The 26,414-nt window shown below is 37.1% G+C and overlaps 1 protein-coding gene and 1 long non-coding RNA gene across 5 annotated transcripts; one reads left to right on the top strand and one right to left on the bottom strand.

Annotated features, from left to right (window-relative positions):
• Positions 1-3,691: 3,691 nt before the first annotated feature.
• On the bottom strand, positions 3,692-23,810 carry Znf215 (zinc finger protein 215). 4 transcript variants are annotated; one of them, XM_058576935.1, is made up of 6 exons: positions 23,480-23,810; positions 15,480-16,040; positions 12,932-13,014; positions 11,337-11,469; positions 10,928-11,023; positions 3,692-8,281 (listed from the first exon to the last, which is right to left on the bottom strand). In XM_058576935.1, exons 2-6 carry the CDS (start codon positions 15,793-15,795, stop codon positions 7,401-7,403), a joined length of 1,509 nt encoding a protein of 502 aa, XP_058432918.1. In that variant the 5' UTR covers positions 15,796-16,040; positions 23,480-23,810; the 3' UTR covers positions 3,692-7,400. The 4 variants fall into 4 exon arrangements, with proteins under 4 accessions (XP_058432918.1, XP_046294168.1, XP_058432919.1 ...); XM_046438212.2 differs by lacking the exon at positions 15,480-16,040 and having other exon boundaries at positions 23,480-23,808; XM_058576936.1 differs by lacking the exons at positions 12,932-13,014; positions 15,480-16,040; positions 23,480-23,810 and having other exon boundaries at positions 8,481-11,023; positions 11,337-11,380.
• Positions 10,377-12,169, top strand: LOC131423935 (uncharacterized). The gene is made up of 2 exons (XR_009226128.1): positions 10,377-10,802; positions 11,809-12,169. It is a non-coding gene; the product is annotated as an uncharacterized LOC131423935 (long non-coding RNA).
• Positions 23,811-26,414: the final 2,604 nt, after the last annotated feature.

A 26,414-nucleotide genomic window follows, 5' to 3' on the forward strand; every position in this document is an offset into this window, starting at 1 on the left:
CCTAGAACTTAGACCACAATGACTACATGTGTACGGGTGCCTCTCATTGAACATGAAAATTGTCAGTTGAATTACAACTTTAACACCTTTTGGAATAGTTTCCCTGCTGATAGCATATCAGCTGAAAGATCTGAAAAACTCTCAGGGTCTCATTCAGGATGTCTCTCAGTGAGGGTATTCGGTTGGAATAATCATTTGACCTTTCTGAGCTCAAGTAGCATTTGACTGTAAAATAAAGAGGTTGAAATAAGATGAGTCTTGAGACAATCTGAACAGGTCTTTTCTCTCTAGAATAATATCTGCCACATAATAAAGTACTGTATTAATTTTCACAGCACATGGATTCATGGATTCTGTTTAGTCTTCTCAAAAATTTATGTCATTTTCATTTCACAGTTTCTTCAAGAAAAGTCCCATGGAGCGCACTTTGTAGCAAAATCATAGCCCAGAAATGGTTCGTGATTTACTGGGGGACACTAAAGGTGAGAAATATTCATGTCTTTCTGGGAATAGTCAGAGATCTTCCAGGAATTTGGGTACCTCTTATTTTCACTCATTTCATGTTCTGGTGTAATCTCGTTGCCTTGAAGTGGGTGGAGAGAGTAGGCATGTCTAGGCCAAGTTAACCCTATATTATAGTTTGGAGCAAAACATTTCTCAAATGATCAACACATCTACATACAAGTGCTGAGTGGAATCCGATTCAAAAGTTAAGGCAGCAATGGAGACAAAGATACCAAGAACACAAAGATACCAAGCCTTTTCACCCTATTCCAGTCACCCAAGTGACTGCAGGCTGAAGTAAAGAGTCAGTGTTTTCAGCAAAAGTGGCCTTCAAGTCCCTGAAGAGAAGCATAGGCGATGGTTATCATAACCCACACCTCAAGGGTGTGTTACCTAGAGCAAAGCTTGTGGGAGACTCTTAATGTATTGCTCAGCTGTGTGATCTCCAAAATTTAGTTTGTTATTTTTTTTAAAATTAAGAGCAGTGAAGCTAGAGGGTGTATATAGACTTTTCCTGGTTAACACATAGGGGCGGCTGAGACCCTTGAACAGTTCTGACTTCTTTTCTTCATGCAGGAAGACATGCTGCTTGGGTGACACTGGATACCAAGCAGACTCCAGCAAACACAGGTCACTGTGTTGCCTTCCTACTGAAGATGGTTTTATTAATTTCATGCAGAGTGTTTTAAGCAAAAAAGACTGCCAAGGGCTGGGGGGATGTGGTAGATGACGAGACCAGCAGCTCTAGAATCATGCTTGGAAAGTGGGCTCACAACTGGTGGCAGAGAATCGGTGAGCTTCTTGCTGCTGCCTAGGTGTGTGTGTGTGGGGGGGGGTGGGGGATCATCCAGGAGGGGACCTAGAAGGACACCAGACAGGGAGATGGAATAAACCGGCAGGGAACGGTTGTGCCAAGCAGATGTCCAGGACAGCGTTTGACCCTGAGAAAGGAGTGGCTCCTGCCAGGGCTTCTGGGATGGAGTCCAGTCAGAAGGGTCTGACGTGCTGGGCTGTGTGTGTTGTGAGGAGAAGCGGGGAAGCATGCAGTTGTGAACCTGTGGGGTAGAGGGCGGGTGGTGTGCCAGTTCACTGCAGGGGCCGGTACTAGGCTCCAGCCCAAGGGTGTAGCTGCCTGAGCTGCGCAGTGAGGCAGACTCCACGCTGAGAAACCCCAGGGAAGGGAGGTCGTGGGAACCTTGGCAGGTGTCACTCATACTGGAGAAAAGCCACAAGCAAATGCCAATGACACACACACACATTTCGAACCAGGAAGAAACTATGGCAAAGGGGTGTCCAAAATTCTCCCAGTATTAATGTTTGTCCAGGCTGCTTGTCCCGGATTAAAGTTAGGGCACTGTTTTTGAAGCCACTTTCCTCACTGGGTGAGAGGCAGGGAAGCCTTCGAAAAGTTTAAAGACAGATAAAACCATAAGCGGATAGAATTGTGGTTGCAGGGGAAGTTGTCATTAATACTATGAATGGTAACAAATGCGAAGGTTCCCAAGGCCTCTAGGCACAGAATCCCAGCATCCATGGGTGCATGGAGCTGTAAGGTGTTCTGTCAGTACTGAAAACTGCTGCAGGTGCAAAAAGAGGTCAGTTAACTAGGTGGCCAGTTAATAAGTTCTTATCATTGTTGCTTGATTCACAGTTTTCCTAGTATTTTTAATTTTTGCAGGTATAGCATATCATAATTGAGGCTTTATGTTGGGAATGTATACCTGGTAGGGTAAATATACCCTTATTCTTCTTTTTCAAAATCCTGTGTGTATATTTTGGGGATCTGGAATTGGTGAATTAGGTGTTGGATAAAATTTGTGGGTGGCCATTGACTTGGACTAGTTTCCAGAACCAAGCATGGAAAGACTAAACCAATCCAGGTAATTTGTAGGAGGCATTATAACCAATTAACCAGTTTATCTGTAACCAGTTGTCTGTATATTCACTTATATTTTTCTACAAAAGTTGTAAACATTCTACATTGTACTACAAACATTGACTGGCAGTTCTTGGTTCTGAAGACTGCCTGCTTCTTGATTCCGTAATTCTTTGTTTTGTTTTGTTTTGAATTGCTTAAATAACTTAGTCTGGATTTTTCCTTTTTTTAACCTTTATTTATTTATTTATTTATTTATTTATTTTTATGTAGTGCAGAGGATTGAACCCAGCAGCTTGCTTGTGCTAGACGAGCACTTTACTGCTGAACCCAGCCCCTGGATTTTTCCTTTTAATGGAGATAATACCTATGCAAATAGCTGTTCATATATAAAGACAACACATTCTTTGAAAATGTATTGTTTTACATTAATGTGGCTGTAAATACAAAAGATACAAGTGGGTATAAAGTGAACAGTTTCCCTTTCACTCCTAATTCTCACCTAACCAGTACCCATTATAAAGATTCCTTTCAAAAAAAAAAAACAAAAACCAATCATACATACACAAGCAAAGAGATATGCATATTATTTTCAGTTTTAAAAATAAAAGTGGTAATATTATATACAGTTCTGTGTCTTATAATTTGATCAGATTTTTTTCACCATTGTTATGATTTTGACACAGAAAAGATCTCTCTTCACCATTTGTCTATTAGGGCCATCCCTGAGTGAGGCTGAGGTACAGCAGCAGGCTGATTTTGGCTCACAGCAACATACAGAGCCAACTCTTAGGTGAACCAGGTCTGTATTTTTATTTTCTCTCTTTGGTCACAGGAAACACCCTTTAGGGTCATACATAAGGTTCAGGAAGAGCCAAGACGAGTCTGGGCCACCTATTCATGAAATTTGAATCCTCAGATCTCAAATAAACCATTTTTGCTCAAGGATGGATTGCTGTTGTATAGCAATTCGATTTTATATCTTTGAAAATGGTGGTTACTTTGTTGCCAATTTGTCTAGATTGAGGGGTGCTTAGAAAATTGATAAAGCACACTTTTTAGGGTGTCTCTGAAGGTGTTTCCAGAGAAGATTGGTCATCTCTGAATGCAGACAGTACTGTCCAATAGGCCAAGGGCCCAGATGGAACCAAAAAGCAGAAGCTCATATGAACACTTGAGTCTTCTTGAGCAGGTGCTTTATTTTGGTTGCTGCTGTTGCCTATGGATGTCAGATTCTTACCGCTGTTTAACGGTGACGAGTCCTTGTTTCCCCGAATGCTGAAGTATAACACCAGAGAAGCACACCAAGTGTAGAGCGGAAAGTGGAAGCTTTATTAAAGGACAGCAGAAAAGACTTCTTCCCAGAGGAAGAAGGGGACCCAAAAGGCGGAATCCGTGGAAGGGGGAGGTCTTCCCTTTTTAAATAGCTAAAGTCTTTTAGTTTTCCCACATTCATGTCCTTTGTTTCTCTTTATCTTGCAGTGATAGAATGCAGGTGGGAAGGCCCAAAAGGTGGGAGATGGGTGGGCTGAAGGAGTAATCTGGTCAGGAAGGGCCTGGGGTGGTTTAATACCTCCCTGCTTGCTGGGAGCTGTTTCATTAACAGTTCCTTAGGATGGGTTCTGGGTCTTGGGGACATTAACATTTCAATTTCCCCAAGTGCTGCTCTGCTTTCCTGGACTCCATTCTCAATAATGGTCTCCATTTTCTTTATCTTACTCGATATTAGACCCGATTTACCTAACTACACTACCTACCTATCTGTAAATCTAGCTTCAAGATTCTATAATTTTTTTAATGCAGGCTTGCCCTAGTGAGGTACTTCCAAGCCTTCACCCCCAAAGTGGGGCTGCATCATTGCTCCCTCTTGTTCTGAGGCTTTCTTGCTTCTTGGACTGAGCAGTTACTATTTTTCCTAATTCTCCAACCTGCAGACAGGCACTGAGACAGTTCAATCTCTGTAAGTCAATTTAAGAAATTCCCTATTATAATTACATATATTCTATTTGTTTCATTTCTCTGGAGAACCCTGAGACAGTGGATCTAACACTACCAAGCTCAAAGGTGGGTGTGACTGCATAGTAATTTGAAGTTGCAGACAGGAGTTCAGTCTCTACTAGGACCCGGTATTATGTCAGAAGCTGCTTTTCAAAGGGTGAACAATTACCTTCTACAAAAAGAATGTTCTTGCTCCAGAACTCATGTCTATTTCTTAACAGCCTCAATGACATACAATTTATATATAGTCCGTCCATCATCAGTATATAGTTGATTTTAGTAAGCTTATAGAGTTGTGCACTGTCCCAATCCAGTTTTCAGATAATCTGTCACTACAAGTAGTTCCCTTGTATCCACTTATAGTTATACTTCCACCCCTCATGTCTAGACAATCTCTATTTTCTCTACGTATATATTTTACATGTGTTGAGATTTCCTGGAAAGAAACATCAATAACAATGTTTACTTGGGGAGTCTAATTGGTGGGGAGATGGATGAATGCTTTTCTCCTCAAAGTTTTTTTTCTGCAGCCTACATATATAGCCTTTACAATTAAAAGATTTATCTACTTTGTTCTTCACCCATTATTTGTATAGTTATTCCTATCATCTAAATAAACAATATCCACCTTTTATGGTCCATCACTGTGAAACCTTCTTACTCCTCCAATAGTAATTCTGTACTTTGTGAAATCTTTCAGGGACGTACTATGACTTTCCCTATTTTATTGTATGCAAGTATTATATTTTATCATATAACCCAATGAAAAAGAAATATACAAAACATCCTTGTATACTTGTTATGGTTGGGGAAGGTGTGTAGTTTGAAGACTTTAAACCATTTTGACCCTCTGCTATATTATACATTTTTTTCTAATTATGTCATAAATCATTCTACTCTAGCCTCATTTTTTAGAGTGGTTAACTCTATCACCAGCTTTTGTCTGTCTTGCATGGTATAACACAAAATTAGATTTCCAAATAATGTCTCATCAAAAGTCAGAGCAACATCTTGTTCCTCCTCTCAACTTGTTCCAGTTTGCAAAACTCTTGATATTTTTAGAGGAATCAACAGTTAGCAGAAATATGTTTGATATTTTAGGGGACAATGACATTCAAGGATGTGGCAGTGGACTCTGCTCAGAGGATGTTGTTCACAGATACGATGCTGAAAAAAATATAGGGACTGGTCTCACTGGGTAAGTGTTATTAATAGCTCATAATCTTTCAGTTAGACTATTTGAGACATTAATTTTAAGAAGGAAAATAATAATTAGGTTTTAAAGTACTTCACTGATTTTGGTCTTTTGAGTTTAGGATCTAATTTTTTTCTACCCAGATAATAGAGGAGATAAGCAATTGCATTGTGCTGCTTCTGAAGCTTGATTCTACTACCCCTTAAACAATATGAAAAACACGGGTTCAGGCTTAATTCTGGGATAGTTTGTCAGCACAAATAACAGAGGTGTACTCTGGTAAGGAGCATAATAGCCACTAGAGATTTCCAAGTCCTAATCCCAAAACCTGGGAATCTGTTAGATTCCATGGCAAAAGGAAATTAAAGTTGTAGATGATATTACAATTATTTATTAGAGGATTTTAAAGAGATTGTCTTGGGTTTTCTGGGGGCCTTAGTTTATTCAGAAGGTCCTTAAAAGTGGGAGAGGAGAGGAGAGCTAGTCAGGGAAAGATGTTACTATGGAAGAAGAGGGCAACACTACTGGCTGTGCAAATGGAGGAAGAGTCACAGACCAAATAATCTGAGTACCTTTAGAAGTTTGGGACAGGCAAAAGAGATTCTCTTTTAGAATCTCCAAGAAAGAACACAGCCTATTGACATCTGAGTTTAGTCCAATTAAGACCCAGACTTATATCCTGAAGATCTATGATACATTTGTGTTAAGTTGCTAAATTTATGGAAATTTGTCATAGCAGTGGGGAGCTGAATAATGTTCCTCTTCCCCAAAGATACCCAGACCCCTAATCCCTAGACCCTGTGAATGATTAAAAAAAAAAAAATCCTGGAAAACTTAAAAATACATATAAAAAATCTTTGTACATATGTGATTAAGGATTTTAAGATCAGGAAATTATCTGAATTAACTGGGTGGGCTTTGCATGTAATTACAAATAATTTTGTAAGGGAATACTTATAAGAGGGTAATAAGAGGGAGATTTGACTTTCGTATTAGTTTAGAACTTTCGACAAAAAGCCAGCATCATTATTTATTGGGAATGTCTCCAGTAGTAATCATTTGGGTAGATTAAGACATGCTTCTTGGCTTAAGAAACAATTTGGGACCCTGAGCTACCCTATAGTAAATACATTTCTAGCACACATAGTAGTAAGACATTTTATTGACCTCAGAATGTCTGGAACTAATGACAGACCTAAGGCTACAATGTTTCTCCATCCTAGATCTCAGAAAGTACTTTTTTAAAAAAATGAAATATTAAGACTACATATAACTGAACAAAACCACACCCATTTCCCATTGCAATTGATAAGTTTCTCCCAATTCTAGTTGCCAAAGATATTGTCAAGGGTGAAGTAACAGTCTTTCACTGTACTCTTTCCCATTAATCCTTAGAACTATCTTCATATATCCTCAAAAGCTCCTTTTTATGTGTGTGTGACTTTCTTATAAGGACCAACAGTTTAATATTGAATATCATCAACAATATTGCTTGGCTTCTCCCTAATAGATACTTCATTAATGAATCAGATGAACATAAGTATGCTACAGATAACATTTTATGGACTAGAGAAAGATGAAGGTTACATCAAAATAATCAAAAACATATTACCATACTAGTCTTTGTATTAACTTCAAACTCTTATGGCTTAATTTTGGGAATCTGGAAAAGATCCCTCAAACAGACTTCTCTCCAATATTGTTACATCATTTAAAGAATAATCTGTGACAAATATTTTCTTATATGCGTGGGATTCCCTCTAGCAAAAATTCATGGATGCTGAATGAGTTCTCACTGACTGAAGGTTTTCTAGTATTTCTTCCTTTTCAGGATTGATCTCTAGCATGAAGTTTTTGGTGTTTAATAAGGTTTGAATGTCTGTTGAAGGTTTTCTTACAGTCCTTACATTTGAATGGTTTCTCTCCTGTATGAATCATCTGATGTCGAATAAGGGAAGAGCTTCGGTTGAAGGATTTTCCACAGTCAACACATTCATAGGAACTGTCTCCAGAATGGAGTCTTGGGTTTTTATTATTGTCTTCACTCTTACACAAGGCTTTTCCACTTTTATTGTCTTCATAAATCTTAGCATTAGTATGAATTTTTTTATGTTTTATAAGGTTTGTATTTCGGTTGAACAATCTCCCACATTCACTGCATTTATAGGGTTTCTCTCCAGTGTGAATGATCTGATGTCGAATGAGGGATGAAGTCCGGCTGAAGGCTTTTCCACATTGATAACATTCATAGGAATTCACTGTTGTGTGACTTTTGGGGGGTTGAATAATATGTGTACTTAGATTCAAGGCATTTCCACATTCATTATATTCTAAATGTTTCTTACCCACTGATTCTGAATTGGATTTGAAATTAGTTTTAAACTTGTGTTCTTTTGTGAGACCCTTTCCCATAGGAATTCCCTGTTGTATATCCCATATAGAGCTAACTGAATTAAAGCTTTTCTTATTTTCATTACATTCAGAGTCTCCCTCTTCAGTGCAGACAGTTTTATGAATAGAAGCCTGTTGCAGCAAACTTATGTTCTGATTTTTCTGGATTTCATGTAACCAATCCTCACTTTTCCAGCCTTCTAAGAAAGGATGTTCACTTTTGGTAAACCTTGTCATAATTACTCCATAGGATGATTCTTCTGTAGAAGCCCTCTGCTTTGGAACTGAATCTTGATCTTTTGAAACAGTTTCCATGTCTAAAAAGAAATATAAAATTAGATAAAAAGAAGTAAAACTGCTTAGTGAGGATAGAGAAGCTAATTCACATAATGGTATATGTATGTATTGTTGGTCTTAAATGCAGAATGTAAATAAGAGGTGAAGATACTTATAGAAGGTAGTTGAATAGAGGAGCCCAGTATTCATGTCCTCTTCCACAAAGAAAATCAAAGTTACCATGTATTTGTATTTTGAGGTGAATGACCATGGAAGAACACTGGAAATCAACAAGAGAGCTGGGATCTTGTAAGATTCAAAGACCTAGGTCAAGAACATAATAAGAGAAATTAAATACCTGGTCACATGCCATAGCTGGGGGAAAAAGTCTCCCTTTTGCAGGGTAAAGGTGCAAGAGTATCAGCAAACTTTTACCAGTGTAAATGCTTAGCAATTCCAGCTGCAATAGCAGCCTCACTTTGGATTGAATATCACCTAATCTCTCACCAAACCCTAGGTTGCTGTATCCAGGAGCCATCTTGAGAAAGGAGCTACTTTCTGAATTTGGAATGCTCTAGGGATCAGAAACCCCTACATGTTCCCTCTGGGACCCCACAGACATTCCACTTTTATCACAAATCAGCCCCAGTGATACTGCCAAATTTGACAAATATTTATCAACTCAGCCTAATTAATCTAATTTTATATCAGAAATTATCATTTGCACCACAGCCAAGCTAGAAGCTAGAGTATTAAATCAATCTATTGAATGGAGCCTAGGAATATACAATGGGATTTTAATCCATTTTTCCTGTCTCTGCCTCACCAATGTATGCTGAGTGTGTGGGGGCTGGCCACATGTCATTTTAATATACAGATCTTCAGAGAAAAGAGAGGAACCACTTTCAAACCTGTACCCAATTTAGATGATGAGATTCTGAACTTTAAGTCTGATAATAAGAAGAGGTTCTTGGGGTCTTGGTAAAGAGTACATATATTTTACAAGGGGGGAGAGTATGGATGACTTGTGGACAGGACAGACTATGATAGAACATAGCTACACATTCTTTGCCACTTTTCTCATACACAAGTAGAGACTTGATCCTGTGTCAGCTTAGCAAACAAAAGATTGCAGAAGTGATATTATGCCACCTGTTGACCTAATCTTTAAAAGACTGATAGCTTCTGATTCCTCTCAGGACATGTGTTCTCAGAGAATCTGGCCACTGTGCCAAGAGAAGCCCAAACCTCAAGGAGAAGCCATGATAGGTACTGTGTCCATCGGACCAACTATGTTCCCAGGGACAGTCAGTATCAACTTCTAATCATGTCATGTGCTATTTTGGGCATTCTGTCTCATTAGAACCCCAAGACATTGCATCCCCAGCCAACATCACATGGAACATAAAAATTCCTCAGTCAACTTAGAAAAAAATTGGGAATAAAATGATTGTTTTGGGATTATTTGTTAGAAACCACAGATAACTAAAACAGTAATTGTTGTAGCAGTATTTAATAGTATCATTCATAATTGTATTTCCCTAAATAAATCTTTGTTGTTCTCATATTTGTACAACTAATTTTTCAGGTAACTTTTTCATTCCTATTTTTTTAATGTTTATTAGTTGCCAATGATCTTTATTTTTTATTACTTTTATTTATATGTGGTGCTTAAAATCGAACCCAGGGCCTCACATATGCTAGGCAAGCACTCTACCACTGAGCCACAACCCCAGCTGCTTCCAATCCTATTTTTTAAAATTAGTCTCACGTAATAACTTTATCCTATGAAATCATCGGATAATGCTTGAAAAATTGGTACAACCTAAATATCCAACAGTGGTGGTAGGGGATGATTAAAAATATTATAACGTGTAAAGGAACGTTAAGTGTGATTCAGAAAGCACATTTTCATAGTTTATTTGGTAAAATAGGTAACTGGTCATGATATAAAAGGTGAAAAGAACAGGATATAAAATGATATATTCCTGCTGAATTTTGGAAAAAATTTGAAAACTGTTCCATATTTTAGGAATAAAAGAAATTTTCAGAAACCACAGATCTGCATCACAAAGAAATGGCTTTAAAAAATTCAAACCAACATGTTAATATTGTGTAACTCTGGGGTCTGAACTATATTCCTTTTTAATATAATCTTACAATAGTTTTACACTATTACAAAGTGTTAATAAGAAAAGATTATGATGTTGTGGGAGTTAAAGTACAAATTAAGAAGTTTTACAAAGAAGGAAAAGTGGATGATTACTAAAAGTCACTCTAGCATAAAGTTTTATTTTCTTCAAAAGGAAGGATAACATTCAATGTTAGTTGATTAATGGTTGTTTATTTAGCACTTACCATGTACCAGGCAATGTTCTAAGTGTGTTCCATGTATCAATTCATTTAATCCTCACAGTAATCTGGAGGGAGTTACTATTATTAACTTTTAAGTTACAGGTGAGAAAACCAGCACAAAGGTTGCCCCAAGCCACCCAGCTTGAAGTTGTGGTCCTACCCATGACAATATTTTGCCACACAGGAAAGAGAACCTGTGAATAAAAGGTAACGATGCTTTTTTAAGTAAAAATTTTGATTACACCCAGCTAATAATTCAAAGGCAAGTCACTATCTCTAGGTTTAATAAACCCTAGCTTCTTACAAATGTATCATATCTGCCTGGTTCTTACCACAAATGGTCCTTCTTGGGACTTCTCCCTCCATTATCCATCTTTCTTTCTTACTCTCCAATTTGGGGATCTCAACTGGTTTGGAAAGTGGATGAACTGTGCATAGGAAAAATAAAAATGACAACAACAAAAAACATATAGACACTTAACACATTTTTATAGGGAAGAAACGACAGTAGGTTAAGCTGCTGAAGGAGAAGGCCAGAAGAGCACCATGTCTGTATATTTCTGGCTGTACACAGAAAAGGACTTTCAACCACACAGAGTAGGAAAATGTGCTACTGTGCCCAAAGGATATTAGGAAACCTGAACCCAGACCCAAAGGAACATAAGGACTCTACCAGTTCGATAGCTTTTCACAGTAGAAAGAGAGATATACTAATAGAGTAAATAAATACATAGAAACCACCTTTATGCAATGAATGCAGGTTCCTATAGTTCTCCAGCATCACATCCCTGTAGAGGTTCTTTACAGCAGGGTCCAGTTGCCCCCACTCTTCCTTGGTGAACTCCACAACCACATCTTTGAATGTCAATGGTTCCTAAAACATTTAAGTTCCTTTTTAACCAAAGGTTACCCCAAAAAATATTACCACAAAAGGAATGAATTTGGAGAGAACACGGAAGAAGTCAGACTATATAAGAAATAGGACGTTTAGGGTTCTAAGTGAAGAATATGAAGTTGTAGCAAGGGTCCATCAAATATATATATATATATGGAAACAAAACATTACAGAGCACCAAGAATTTATATAAAAGTTTAGGATGGGAAGAGTTTCAGGTAGATTCAAGGGGAAATTGTAACAAAAATGTAGGCTCTGCTGAAAGAGATGGGATGTTTTCTCTAATTGAGAAATGTAATCTAATTCCTTATCATTCAGGTGTCACAGCTCAATGTCACCCTGAGAAGACTGTCTGATAACGGATTTGTCTCTACTCCATCCTGGTTTTTTGTTTTTTTTTTTTACCCTTTATTTTATTTGTTTATTTTTATGTGGTGCCAGGGATCGAACCCAGTGCCTCACACATGCTAGGTAAGCGCTCTACCACTGAGCCATAACCCTGGCCCCATTCTGTTTTTTATTCTTTGTAAAAATTATTACTATTTGAAATACTATACTAGCTTGTATTTACCTGCTACCTGTACTAGAATGTAATCTCCACAAAGTAGAGATTTTGTTTTATTTCCCAATCATATTCTCAAATATGTGTTAGCAAATAAATTTACTCGTCTCTCTAGCACTCTCAACCTTGTCATTATTGGCAACTTTAGTCACATGGAAATACATAAATCTCTTCCTTTCTCCTTCAGAGTCAGTCTGTCTACTTAATTCTGCCTAATTCTTCACCTTCTCTTCTTTCCATAACCCAACACAACCTGGCTTCTGTCCCTGTGTACATTAGTCTCTCTATGATAAGTAAACAGACACTGCTTAGGTTGTATTTTTTTTATTTTTATTTATTTATTTATATGTGGCGCTGAGAATCAAACCCAGTGCCTTACACATGCTAGACAACCGCTTTACCACTGAACCACAATCCCAGCCCCTAGGTTGTATTACTCTGACTTTTTAAAGCATTTTTTCCTTTAAATATTCTAGTACTTTGACCCTCAGTGATACCATAGTTTCCTAATTTTCTTCTGTATCTTTGCTTTCAGTATCCTTTGAGGTTTCTTCTACTCCTGTATAATAAATGACATTGCTCAGGATTCTACTCTTGGACTCCCTTCATTTTTAATTCTAAACTTTCTATTTTAGGCTCTTTTGCTTTAATTATCATTTATCTTCTTGAGGGAACAGATGCACAAAGACTATATGAGGCTAAAGAAAATATTTCCAGAGTGTATCATCAACTAAAATCAGTCCAATGTCCTGTGAAAGAATAAGAGACTAACACCCTTGGATAGAACCATGTTTGAAAAAAGTTTAAAGATAAAAAGTAAAAGCAGGTCACATTTAAAAAGAGCATATATTTCTAGCAAAGAGTGGAACCCTACTTCACCTGAGGCTTCCCTGTTAGTGAGTCAGCTTCCATGTTCTCCCTTGTGCTCCCATTCTGAAGGACACAGTTCTCGAAGGGTGTATCTGAGGAAGATGAAGGAAAATATTAGGGAGGAAGAGAAGTTTTGCCTGGGAGTAATGTTTAATGATTATAGTAGTAGTTTTAACATGTTAATCATAGAAATCATCTGAAGACCTTTGCAAATATAATTGGGCCCTACTAGCAATTAGAATCCCCAAGAGTAGAGGATAAGAGTATTGATTGTAACTTCTGAAAAATTCCAAAAGTGATTCTGATATATCATCAAGGGTTATGATCTACTAGATCAGAGCAAAGAGGACCAAGATAGTATTTTGAGACCTTATCTGTTTATACCAGATTTAAAAAAAATAGCTTTGATCCTTTCATTACTAAAACTTAACTAAGGCCTAGCTACCACAGGCTGTTAATTCCATTTGGAGCTAAAAATATTTTATTTAATTAATCACTCCTCAGCCATACTGAGGAAGATTCTATTTAAGAGTTGTTTTCTATTAAGCTGCATAGACGAGGCAGTCTGGTCACTTTGAAATACTGATTCTTTAAAGGAAACAATTTAATGAAACTAATTCTCTTCTCTAGCCCTTTGATAAGAAGTAGACTCATGGGCTACTAAAGTTTCTCCAGGATCCATGAATTATATGGCAATCCTCAACTGTCAGACTACAGAGTTTTACTGGTCTGAGATGAAGTTTTCATTGATTCAGGGTGAAATGAGAAAAAATAGAAACAATGTGGTAAGTTTGTTATAACTTTAAATTTATTCAATTTCAAGGGCTGTATTTTGATGTTAAAATTAAGTCTTAGGTAATGATAATGGATTTTAACATATTGTTGAAAAAAATAGTTGGCAATAGCAGCAATAATAATGTAATACAACCCACTATAAATTATGACCCCAACTCCTCTGAAACTGTTCAAACTAAAGTTTAAAATTCCTCCATAATTAACGATTTCACTAAATTTTCTTCAATACTTATTTTAATAGGAATTTTTTGTTGCACCACTATTGAACATTTCAACAGAAAGAACATTTCTTTCTTGAAGACTTTTTTTTAGCTCAAAAAACTAATCTTTCTTGGTTCTTTGTTTCATTATTCTTTTCTAGCCTGTTTACCTGGTTTGTGCTCTTTTTCTCAGTTCAATTTATATCTTTTTTTCTAGATAATGACTGAATAGGACCATAATACCACAATGACCTTGGAAATAATTCCTTTTCAAATATCCAGTCAGTTGCCCATGTCTTATAAGGTCCAGATATTCACAATACTGGGCACACATCTTTTAAGTTTCTTTTAATCTCTAAATACTTCTGCCCTCTTAGAAAAGTGGATTTTCTTATAGTTTCTCACAGTTTGAATTTTACTAATGACCTTAACATGTTAGGTTTAACATGGCCTCTATCCTCTGTACTTACTATAATAGGTACTTACATTTGGACTAGCTCTTAAATATTGATACTCCCTGAGGATTTGTATTTCTCCTACTTCTAGCTTAGCTCTATTTCCAAATCTTTCTGAATACTTTTTGTTGTAGCATTAACTATATACTGCTTTTAAATTGTGGATCGCCCACAGGAACCTCAAATTTAGCACATCACATAATTAAATGTATTATCCTCTCCATACACAAAATTCAACACACCACATCATTAATGCATTAACTTCTCCACACACACAAAATTCACTACTTATTTCATTCATACTAGCCAGAGCACATTAGTATGTATCAAACCTTATCCTACTCTTATATTTTACCTAGACATAATTCTTTAGGCTTAAACTCTTCTGTTTTGCTAATGTATCTGTATTCTCTAATACCTAATCTAGTACAATAATTTGTTTTCCTATTTTCAGAATCCTCAGGTTCTATAGGTCTATCCATTTCTTATAGAGAAGTTGGTATACATTTCCTATTCTAAAGGATAGAAATATTTTATGTTTTGCAGGCAATACTCTCTACTGTAATTACTCAACTCTACTATAATTACTTTTCATGCCATAGCATGAAAGCAACATAGACAAAATGTAGGAAAATGGACATGGTTATGTTCCAATAAAATTTCATTTCTAAAAATATTTGGCTCGTGGGCCATATTTTTGCCAATCCCTGCTCCACATTCTTTTATTTTGGTACCAGGGATTGAAATAAATCCACATCCCCAGCGCCCCCCTCTTTTTTTGGAGACAGGGTCTTGCTAAATTGTGTAGGGCCTTACTAAGTTGCTCAAGGCCAGCTTTGAACTTGTGATCCTCCTGCCTCAGTCTCTCAAGCCACTGGGATTACAGGTATGTACCACTGCACCTGGCTACATTTTTTTAAAGGCAAACAAAACCGTGTTACTCCCCTACCCAATCTGTGTTCTAATGATCTATTTCTATTGCTTACAGATTAAAGTTCAGGCTTACTAGTGGAGTAACAGAAAATCCTAATAGAATGATACAGAATAGATAGTTTTTCTTAATACAGGAAGGCCAATTACTCTACCTAAAATTTTCTAAATTCTCACCTTTGTCTTTGAGTATTTCAATCACATCTTCTATGAGAGTCACCACATCTTTGCTGTTCTTGGGATGCTGTAAATTTATCCAAGCCCTGACTTCTTCAGGGAGGATTGTCCGGAATTGTTCCAGCACCAAAAGTTCTAGGATTTGCTCCTTTGAATGAATCTCTGGTCTCAGCCACTGAAGACAGAGGTCCCAGAGTTTGCTCAGGGCTTCATGGGGTCCAGATACTTCTGAATACTGGAAATGTCTGAATTTTTGACGAGACTCCTCAGAGTCATATGTTTCCATAGCAGTAAGGGTTTCCTGATGCCAAGACATATCTGTTCTTAGGACCTCACTTTTTTCATGCAGAGTCAAGTTTTGGGGTTTTAAGATAGCCACCAACTTGTTAAGAGACTGAATCTTCCTAAATAGAATGCCTGCTGTAGTTCAAATCTGAGGATTCCAGTACTTTTTAGGTTTGGCTAAGCACCTGTTACTATAGGCAGTATGTTTGAATCAGGTTATATCACAGTAAGAAGAGTTCCAGGAGCTTCAGCTGTAGAAATCAGCTTCCCAAGAGACTGAAAAAAAGACAAATTTGATCCATAGATAGTAAACATTTATTAGCATGTTGTTGAAAGGTAAAATAGCATAAGTAAAAATTATTCTTAAAATTACCTAAAAAAATTATGGATTCTCTTTCATTTTTGTTTTCCTTTCTTAGAATAGGAAAATATGAGTATGTCTGTTCTCACAACTCCTATTTAATATAATACTTGAAATCTTAGCCTGAGCAATTTATCAATGGAAGAAAATAAAATGGATACAAACTCAAATTATCAGTGCAGAAGATATGGTCCTATATTTAGAAGATGCATAGAAGCTCGAGAAGACTTTTAGAGCTAGTAAAGTATCAATATATAAAAATCAACATACAAAAAAATTAATAGTTTCCTATACACTAATAATGAATTCAGTGAAAAAGAAATCTGGAAAACAATTTCATTCACAATAACCTAAAAAAATAAATACAATTCCTAAGAATAAATCTAACAAAGGAGGTGGAAGACCTCGACAATAAAAATCATAAAGTACTGAACAAAGAAACTGAAAGACCTCCCACGTTCATGGGTAGGCAAAATTAATAGTTAAAATGGCCATATCACCAAAAGTGATCTACAGATTCAATACACCCTCCATCAAAATATCAATGGCATTCTTTATAAAACTGCATGGTACTGGCATAAAAATAGACACATGTATCAATGGAACAAAAAAGGGACTCAGGAACAGATATACTCATCCGATCCTTGACAAAGGTGCCAAAAACATACATTGGAGAAAAGACAATCCTTTTAACAAATGGTGCTAGAAAAACTGGTTATCCATATGTAGAAGAATGAAACTATATCCCTATCTCTCACTTGCACAAGAGTCAACTTGAAGTGGATAAGGACGTAGGAATTAGACCAGAAACTTCACAACTGCTGGAAGAAAATGTAGGGTCAACATTCCAATATACTGGCTCAGTTAACAATTTTCTCAAAAGGACTGCTAAAGCTTAATTAGGAAATTGGATGGCACCAAATCCAAAAGCTTCTGTATAGCAAATGAAACAAGAGTATGAGGAGAATGGAAGAAAATCTTTGCAAGCTATTCTTCCAGCAGAAGTTTAACATCCATAATATATAAATAACTCAAAAAACTTAACAGCAACTCCCCCCATAACTCAACCAATAAATGCCCAGACTAAACAGACCTACTTCTCAAAAGAAGAAATACAAATGGCCAACAAATAAACATGTTCAAAATCTTTAACAATCAGGGAAATGCAAATCAAAACTACATTATGATTTCATCTCCCTCCAGTTTAAGGGCAGCCTTTAAGAATATAAATAACAAATACAAGAGAGAATGTGAGGAAAAAGGAATACTTCCACATTATTGCTGGGATGGTAAATTAGTACAACAACTATGGAAATCAGCATGGAAGTTCCTTAAAAGGCACAGAACCACACATAACCCAGCTATACTATAGTGATACATGCATACCCAAGTTTATAATAGCACATTTCACAAGCCACATTATTGGACCAGTCTAGATGTCTGCCAATGAATAAATGGATAAAGAAAATGTGGTATATATGTATAGTTAAGTTTTATTCAGCCATAAAGAATGAAATTATATCATTTTTAGAAAAATGGGTGAAACGTTAAAGCATTAAATTAAGTGAAATAAGTAGAACTCAGAAAATCAAGCAAGGGTCCTATGCTTTCCTTTTTATGTGGAAGCTACAGAAGAACAAGGAAAAAAAAACAGGGGGGTGGGTGGGTGTTTCATGAAAACGGAAGACAGACCAGTAGAAAGAATTAAGGAGACCAGGGAGAGGAGGGTAGAAAAGGAAAAGGGAGATACTAGGAAATGAAACTATTGTGTGTACATGTGAATATGTAACAACAAATTCCACTATTAAGAATAATTATAATGCACCAATAGAAAAAATATAGGTTAAAAAAAAAGGCAAATACACTTTCTCTGCCCCTCAAACACATCCCCACAAGATAGAGAAACAAATATAGATAAATGACATCTCAAAACAAGTGATAAAAGAAATGGTACCTTGATCTTAAAAAAACCTCATAATTTGATTGAAATTAGGTTGATTCTATAGCAGATAACAATTCATTAAAAAACTGAGCAAAACAAATTTTCAGGCAGGATATTAAGGTTAAGGCTTCAGACTAGATAGATGTCATCCTAATCTCTTATTAAAATACCAATGAGGGACTGGGGTTGTGGCTCAGAGGTAGAGCGCTTACCTCACACTAGGGAGGCCCTGGGTTCAATCCTAAGCATCACATAATAAATAAAATAAAGGTATTGTGTCCTACAACGAAAAAATAAATACTAAAAAATACCAATGAAGTTATATGAGTGGAAAAACTGGCAAAATAGCACTAGAAATTAAGACACTGACACAATTATTAAAATATACTAAGAAAAAAATCCATGAACCATTTCATTATTAGAGATAAATTAAAAAGTGAATTCCCAGACTGTAATTTACATTTGTTTAGACTTAACGTTAAGTGCCCACCAAGGGGTCTTAGGCTCAACTAAACATTTAGACTCACAAACATTATTACAGGTCACATTTAGTTCCAATTTACTCAAAATGTAAAAGCTTGGTAGCAGAGGAGTAAAAGAGTTTTTTTTTTTTTTTTTCCAGTGACAGTACTCAAGAGTATACCTCAAGTGCAAAGGAGATAGGACTCACATAGGTCACACAGGAAGCACCTTGGCTGAAAAGCCTTACTCACAGGAGTCAAAGTCTCCTATAACAACTCTCTGAGCCTCAAATAACCTGCCAAACAATAGAAGTGACTTCATTCAGGGAAGTCCAGATACAGCTTTTTATTTGATTTATAGTTCCCCTAATCCAGATGCAATCTATCATTCAAGGGGTCATTTTTATTATATCTTTTAGGCCAGTGGTTCTCAACCAGAGGAGATTTTGCCACCAAGGGATATTTGGCAATGTCCAGAAACAGTTTTGATTGCCACAGCTGTAGATTGTTACTGTCAGCTAGTGGGCCGAAGCCAGGAATGCTATTAAATATCCTCCAATGCATCAGACAGTTCCATATAGCAAAGAATTATCTAGCCCAAAATATCCATAATTCTAAGATTAAGAAATTTTGCTATAGGAATAGACTACATACTTTGGAATCATATCAATATGAGTTTAAATTCCAGCTGTACTAGTTATGACGTACAAACTTGAGCAAATTATTCTAACTCAGTTTTCTCATCTCTCTTCTTGGCACATGTAAGTGTTGCCCTGGCAATGCCCACCTCAACAGATCATTATTCAACATAAATAAAAGATTTAGAGAATAGGGTTGGGGAAGGACACTTGGGGGACTACAAAAGACAGCCAGAAGGGTGAGAGGACTCACTATACTTAAAAAAAAGGGCAAGAGAACATTTGAGAATATGTCTTTCTGTTAAAAGTTTGGAAATGAGTGTAATCTATGAGGTCAAAGACAAAGAAAACATACAATGTTCCATTCTAGTTAATAAAAAGATTTCCTACAGGGGTGAAGGTTAACAATTCTGATAGTAGTATATGTGTATATTGGAAATAAATAGGAAGGAGATGGTAGAAGACCATTTTCATGTTTAAGTAGGAATTTGCAAATAATCAAGGGATAGAGCCTAGGGTGATTCATCGGGTAACTGATGAGAATTGGAGATATAATTATGAACTTGTGATTAGCATAACTTAGATGAAGATGGTTACATATAGAAATATTTACAGATATATGTATATATACAGCCTAGTATAAACACACATGTCCTTTTTCTTGGAGCTGAATAAGCCTAGAAACAAGGATACTCTTCCCAGATCTTGGTTTTTTTCTTTTCTTTTTTTTTAGAGAGAGAGAATTTTTTAATATTTATTTTTTTAGTTTTTGGTGGACACAACATCTTTATTTGTATGTGGGGCTGAGGATAGAACCCAGGCCGCACGCATGCCAGGTGAGCGCACTACGGCTTGAGCCACATCCCCAGCCCCCCAGACCTTGGTTTCTAATACAGTTCTCCAATAATAAGAACCAGGGCTTCTTGGAGAAATGGCTGATTTCAGACTGGATATATAAGATGCAAATGGAGCATCTCGAAGGGCCATAAAGAAGAGCTCAAAAGTAAAACAAACCCCAAACATTTATTGGAGTATGTCAAAGATACCAGGAGTTAAATGAAAGAGTTCCCAGAGGCCAAAGTAGAATTACATGAGCAAGAAATTAAAAACTGGATTACAACTCAAACTATAAAAACACCCACAAGCCATACTGCTATAAATAAAAACTATAAATATAAATTGAGGGAGAAAAGATACATCTTCTAAGTAGAAGAATTGCAAATAATTTTTGCAGATAGCCATCCAAGAGATAAAATGTAACTTTTCCAACTCTTATGTGTGGGCAATGCACAGTGATTTCCTTCCAAAGAGTATAGTATGTAATAGGAGAAAAGTATATTTACAGTAGAGAAATCTGACAAATACTATACCTTAGTCAGTTGATTAACACCAACAGTAATAAATCATGTTGAGAGCATGCACTCGTGACAATGTGATGAAAACGACATTTTGCCTCTGTGATCTTCCTACTCCAAACCCATAACCACATCTACTTATGAGAAAAAGGTCAGACAAATCCCAACAAATGGGCAGCTTATACAATATCTGACCAATACTCAAAACTATCAAAGTCATTAAAAAAAGATCTGGACAACTGTTATAGCCAAGAGGAGCCTGAGGAGACATTACAATCAAAAGTAATGTAGTATCCTGGATCAATAAAAAAAATTTAAAAAGACCTTAAGTAAAAACTTAAAAAATCTGAATAAAATGTCCCCTGCTTCCTCCTCTCTGTGAATGTAAATTCCCAAATAGATTCCCCACAATAAGCAGAAAACCATGGATGGAGGCAACTGTCTTCTGGTTTGAAAGAGCCTATCCAGGTGGCCAAGGCCTAAGAAGAAGAGGATAATTGTGTCCTTCCTGGGCCATTTTTTGGTCTTACCCAACAGGCAATCACTTCAGCCACCCCCAAATAAGTCCTTCCTGCAATGAAGCCCTCCAGAGTATTCCCAAGCACCTCCAATCTTTAACAAAAATCCATCTTGCACCTGGGGAAGCCAATAATTAAGAAAGACTGAAATCTGCCACACTTGTTGACATCCATCACCTTCCTGATCAGGCCTTCTTAAAACTGATTTTAGTTTGTGCAATTATATTGTCTCAGGCCACCAAGAACTTCTAGATGGTAAGTTGTCTACCTGTTCTAAAATGACATTACTTAGTCGCCCACCTCATGAGGATATAGGATACAAAAAGGTTGCAGTTAACTCAGCCAAGTGCTCTGTAGGTGAAAGGCTGCTTAGAGGACTTGTGGTCCCACCTGGTAGAGAAGATAAATTTGAAATACAACCCAGCTCAAAAAACAAAAACAAAACCCAACCTAACCAATCAACCAACAAAACCCCACAATGCTTGAGAAAAAAGAATAAAGAAGATCTCTCACATTTAATTTATGGCTGGCAGAAAAGTCCTGAAGAGGTATAATTAAGTACCAGGAAACAAATGAACTAGGAGTCTAGGTACTTTTTAAATTAACAGAGAGAAAGAGAGGGAGAGAGGAAGAGAGAAAGCTCACATACTCTATATGTCATATGTACAAAGGAAAACAAAAACCAAGGTGCTAATAATAAGGATACCCATTCCTAACACTAAATGTACTGGGTTAAAATTCAAACTCAACCACATAAAAACTTGAAATATCCAAAATAAATGAATTCCAAAACTGAGGGTGGGGAAGGAATGATCTAGAAAATACCAGGCAAATACATAATAATAAAAAATTATGCAGCAATATAGTGAATTAAAATATATTAATGAATTGAGGGCTGGGATGTAGCTTAGGGATACAAAGCACTTGCCTAGCATGTGTAAGGTCCTGAGTTCCACCTGCAATAACACACACACACACACACACACAAATGAATAGCACAAATGCATTAGACAAAAAGAAAAATGTATCAAACAACATACTTGAAGCATATTTATAGCAAAATCCTGAGAAAGCAAGAAATGAAATCACCAATGATAGAATAGAAACAGATTAGGCAATGTTCTAAATCCCTAATAGATAACATAAATTGCTAGTACAGTAGATCTAAGTAATATGCTTAGTTTAATAAGTATGTAAAACCAGATAGAATGAAGTTTCTATTGAAGCACCTATGGGAACATTTACAAAAGTTATTACTGGGCTACGAAAAGAAAATCTTCAATAAATAGAAAAGTAGACAATAGTAGAGACATTTATTTAATGCAAACTTAGAATTAACTTATTAATTGGAAAATTGGGGAAAAATTAAATTACTTTGAAATTTAAAGTTTTGCTTCTAAAAATAACAATCAAAAGTACAATGGTAAAAAAAATCTAAAATTTAAAGATAATGCTTTTGCACATCAAAATCTAATGGTAAAAAAAAGCCTTACAATTAATTAAGCAAGAATAAGATGAATTAAATATTCAACTCGCAAAGTGAAAAGAAGCAACAAAAAGGACTGAAGGGAATTTATCAGTTAAAAAGAAATTAATGAATTAGTGTAAAAAATTACAGAGACAGGATGTTGAGGATGATATGCTTGCATTTACGATTTCTGAGAACAGCTTAAACCGTCAGTAAGCAACAAACACTAGAATAAGCAAAACTAAAGACCATTAAGTTTAAACTTAAATTATTGAATAAAGAACTCTGAGGATAACCTTGAAACTCACAATAAAGACAATGAACCAATACCACTGCAACGGAGGGGCTAGGACGTGAAGGAGACAGGAACCTGGAGGGTTGGATTAATATAACCAGGTGAAACAAGTTGGATGGATTTTATGGCTTCGTGGATCTTGACAGCCACTAATTACGGGGAAACGGTAGTACCTGTCTGTGAAGAGGCAGTACTGTCTGTCTCCTTTTTAATCGAACAAGTCATAAGGCAGGCAGCTTAAGGTGAGAAGAACCTGGAGATTAGCTCAGGTAAAGAACAGAGGGCGGTTCCAAAACGGAACGTCTAAAATACTTAAGGTACTGGGAAGATTTAGAAATCGGGGGTGGTTAGGATTGATTGGGATTGCAATACAAAATGGAATTAATCAAAAGAAAACTCGTTTCTTTTCCAGTTGATTGATCTGGCCACTATTTGCCCGAGGCATCAATACCAGCCATTCCATAACCGGCTGACTGGTGAACTATTTACCAGGTTACGTTTCTTAAGACTGACCTGGAAAAAGGGCCAGCAGTGAAGTTGAGTCCCTGGTTTAGCAGAACTGGATCTAAAACCCAGCTGTTCTTTTCCCTCTGTGAACCCCCTTTATCTCGCTCTCTAACGCGTGTCTTAAGCCCTTCCGAAGCCCTCGCTTACATCCCCTCTGTTAGCCCGCGCACCTCCAGGATCCAGGGCAGAGACCGTCTAGAGCGGGGTGGGAAGCCGGCAACTGCCAAGGAGCTCAGAACTGCGTGTTCCTCCTGGACCTCCTCAAACCGGATTCCCGGAAGATACCAGCCAGCACCGCATCTATCCAGGGCTCCCTTTGGTCAGGCTTTGTACCGATCCTAGTAGATTCGCAGACGTCGCTGTCCTGCCCGTGCGTGTCGCAGGCGGTGGTAATCACGCGGGAATTAAGAACCCCTAGCTTCCCTCCCTTCTCGTAACTCAGAACCGCCTGTAAAGTGCTGGGACGCACGCGCACCAGCTGTGGAACCGGCGCCCAGAAGCCCCCGCGGCTCCCGCCTGAAAGTGGAAAGGTATCTTTCCGGCCCCGCCCCTTCCACAGGCCCCGCCTACTCCGTAGACTTTCGACCTTAGAGCAGCCCACCGATTCATGCTACTCTGGGAGAAATGCATGGAAACTTATGGCGACTCCCTACCCTTCCCTGAAAAGTGACCAAAACCTTCCTTCTGCCCCACAACCCAGGCTCCATTTACCTGGAACCAGAAAACAGTGACATAATTTCCACGATGTATATCGCATGGTCTTCGTTGATTTGTCGATTCACTCATTCATTCACTCATTTGTTTTGCATCCAGGTAAAAGCTCTTGCTGATCTGAGCTCAGTTTTGGCTTGTTGGGTGTGAGATTCTTTGTGATATCCAAGAAGGGCGGTCAGTTAGGCATTTGGATTTAAACTCTCGTCTGGAGCTTAGAGAAGTCCAGGGCAAGACTTGTAAAATCGGAGTCAATCCTTGTTTGGCAGAAATGAACACTATAAATGAGAATAAGATTGGAGAGAGAAGGGGAGATAGGAGAGGAGCAAAGATTGGCCCCTAGGAATACCAGTAACATTGGTTGGAACAGGAAGATATGCCTGCAAAAGGAAGAGGAGGATCAATCCCGGATGTAGGAGGAAATCTACTAGATGTAGAAATGCAAAAAGAAGGAAAGTGTGTGTCATAAAGGAGGGAATGCTCAGCAGTATCAATGACATGATAATATGATTAATACTTGAGTAGATGCGTGTATTTGGTGTTGTAAGAGCGGAGAAAAAGAACTCAAAAGTCAGGGAAGACTTCCCACTTAGCTTTAAATCTATACAATGAGTTGACTAAGGTAAAACAAGATGGGAATTTGGATTTGTTTGCCAACCCAATTTGGACTTCCCACTACCATAAGTAAACACAGATGTCACTCATTTAGTCATCATGGCAACATCATAACACTGAAGATAGAGATTGTCATTCCCAAATTTACTGAAATTGAAAGATGGTAAAGCTTGAGTTCAAGTTCAGATCATTTCATATTTTCCCCACTGATACTCACTCTGTACTTCATGATTTAGATGGTCATTATTAATAAAATATACAGAATTGTGGAATAATATTTTCTAAAATTAGAGTATGTGGTGTGACATGAATCGTTTGTGAAGGGGTTGATCTTTATGAAAGTCATAGCTTGACAAAAAAAATTTTGACTTGCCAATGTTGCCAGTAAACAGGCTAAAGCATCAGATACCATCAATTAAAAGGCAGGGAGAAGGAAAAGGCACACAGTAGGAGGGAGAATAACCAGCTTTCTTCGCATATCTCCTATAAGAGTGGTGTTTCTGACCAGATTATCTTCAAAAGTTCACTGAAGGTTTGACATCGCTCTCTAATTGAACAAGGGTTATTTTCAAGTTGCTGTCATGTGACAGCCCAGGTATTTTTTTTAATGGCACGATTTTAAAAGGTTTCTCTCAATATATGATTAGTTATAAAGGTGAAAAACCCTGAAGACGTGGAATTATGACGTGGATTGAATTGTTTGCTACACCTACTATTCCATTCTATCATCATGAAATTCATCACTTCTAGATTAGAAACTGTATTTTAGATAAAAAATACAGAGAAAACCTGAACTGACCCAAGCCAATGGTTTTCTTAGACCACTAATTCATTCAGCATATTTTTATTGAGAATCTGATAATGTGGCAGATATTATACTGGCCATTGGAAATGTATTAGTAAACACAACCAGAAGAGGGCTGCCTTACTGAACCAAAAAATTGAGAAGATAGAGAATTCCATATACCCTGCAACCAGTTTTTCCTATTATTGTCATCTTTCATGATTATGAAAGATGCTACATTTGCTACAATTAATAATGTTGATAACCCTATTATTACCCAAAGTCCAAACATACTTCGTTCATACTTAGTTTGTTTTTTTACCATTTGTCCTTCTTCTGCTCCAGGATTCCACCTAGGATAGCCATTACATTTAGTTGTTGTGTATTTTTCGGCTTCTCTGGCTTGTGATAATTTCTCAGACTTTCCTTTTTTTTTATTTAAATAATCTTGACAGTTTTGAGTGTCTCTGGTCAGGTATTTTGCTGACATTTACCTGACATTTTACTCATGGGGATGAAGATCATAGGGATAGAGTGCCATTTTCATCACATCATATTAAAGGTACATTTTATCAACATCACTAATTGTCATTTGATCTTAATCACCTGGCTAATGTAGCATTTGGCAGCAATTCTTTTTCTTTCTTTCCTGAAGTTGTAGTGGATGCAGTAATATGCAGTTTTCAGGCTTAGGAGAATCAGATGCTCTAGCAACAGTCTCCTATTGGCAGTGTAAATTGTGCCATCTAGTGCTGAATGATAATTTCTACATCATATACAACCAGAAAAAGGAGAAGTTATACTCCATTTATATATGATGTGTCAAAATGCATTCTACGGTCAGATATAACAAATGAGAACAAATTTTTAAAAAAGAAGGAAAGAAGAAAAATCTCCAAGTAGAGGGGTTGGCATTGTGGCTCAGCAGTGGAGCGCTTGGCTAGCACATGTGAGGCCCTCGGTTCGAGCCTCAGCACCACATAAAAATAAAATAA

The sequence above is a fragment of the Marmota monax genome, unplaced genomic scaffold, assembly GCF_021218885.2.
Source record: "Marmota monax isolate L192 unplaced genomic scaffold, Marmota_monax_Labrador192_F-V1.1 WCK01_AAM20220418_F8-fsc00061, whole genome shotgun sequence".
Classification (NCBI taxonomy): Eukaryota; Metazoa; Chordata; class Mammalia; order Rodentia; family Sciuridae; genus Marmota; species Marmota monax.

Coding starts and splice junctions, on each gene's coding strand:
- Znf215 (XM_058576935.1), bottom strand. CDS start 15,795: ATGTCTTGGCATCAGGAAACCCTTACTGCTATGGAAACATATGACTCT. Junction 11,024..11,336: donor CCTGCATTCATTGCATAAAG/GTGGTTTCTATG, acceptor TCCTATGCACAG/TTCATCCACTTTCCAAACCA. Junction 8,282..10,927: donor CCCAAGAAGGACCATTTGTG/GTAAGAACCAGG, acceptor ATTTCTTTTTAG/ACATGGAAACTGTTTCAAAA.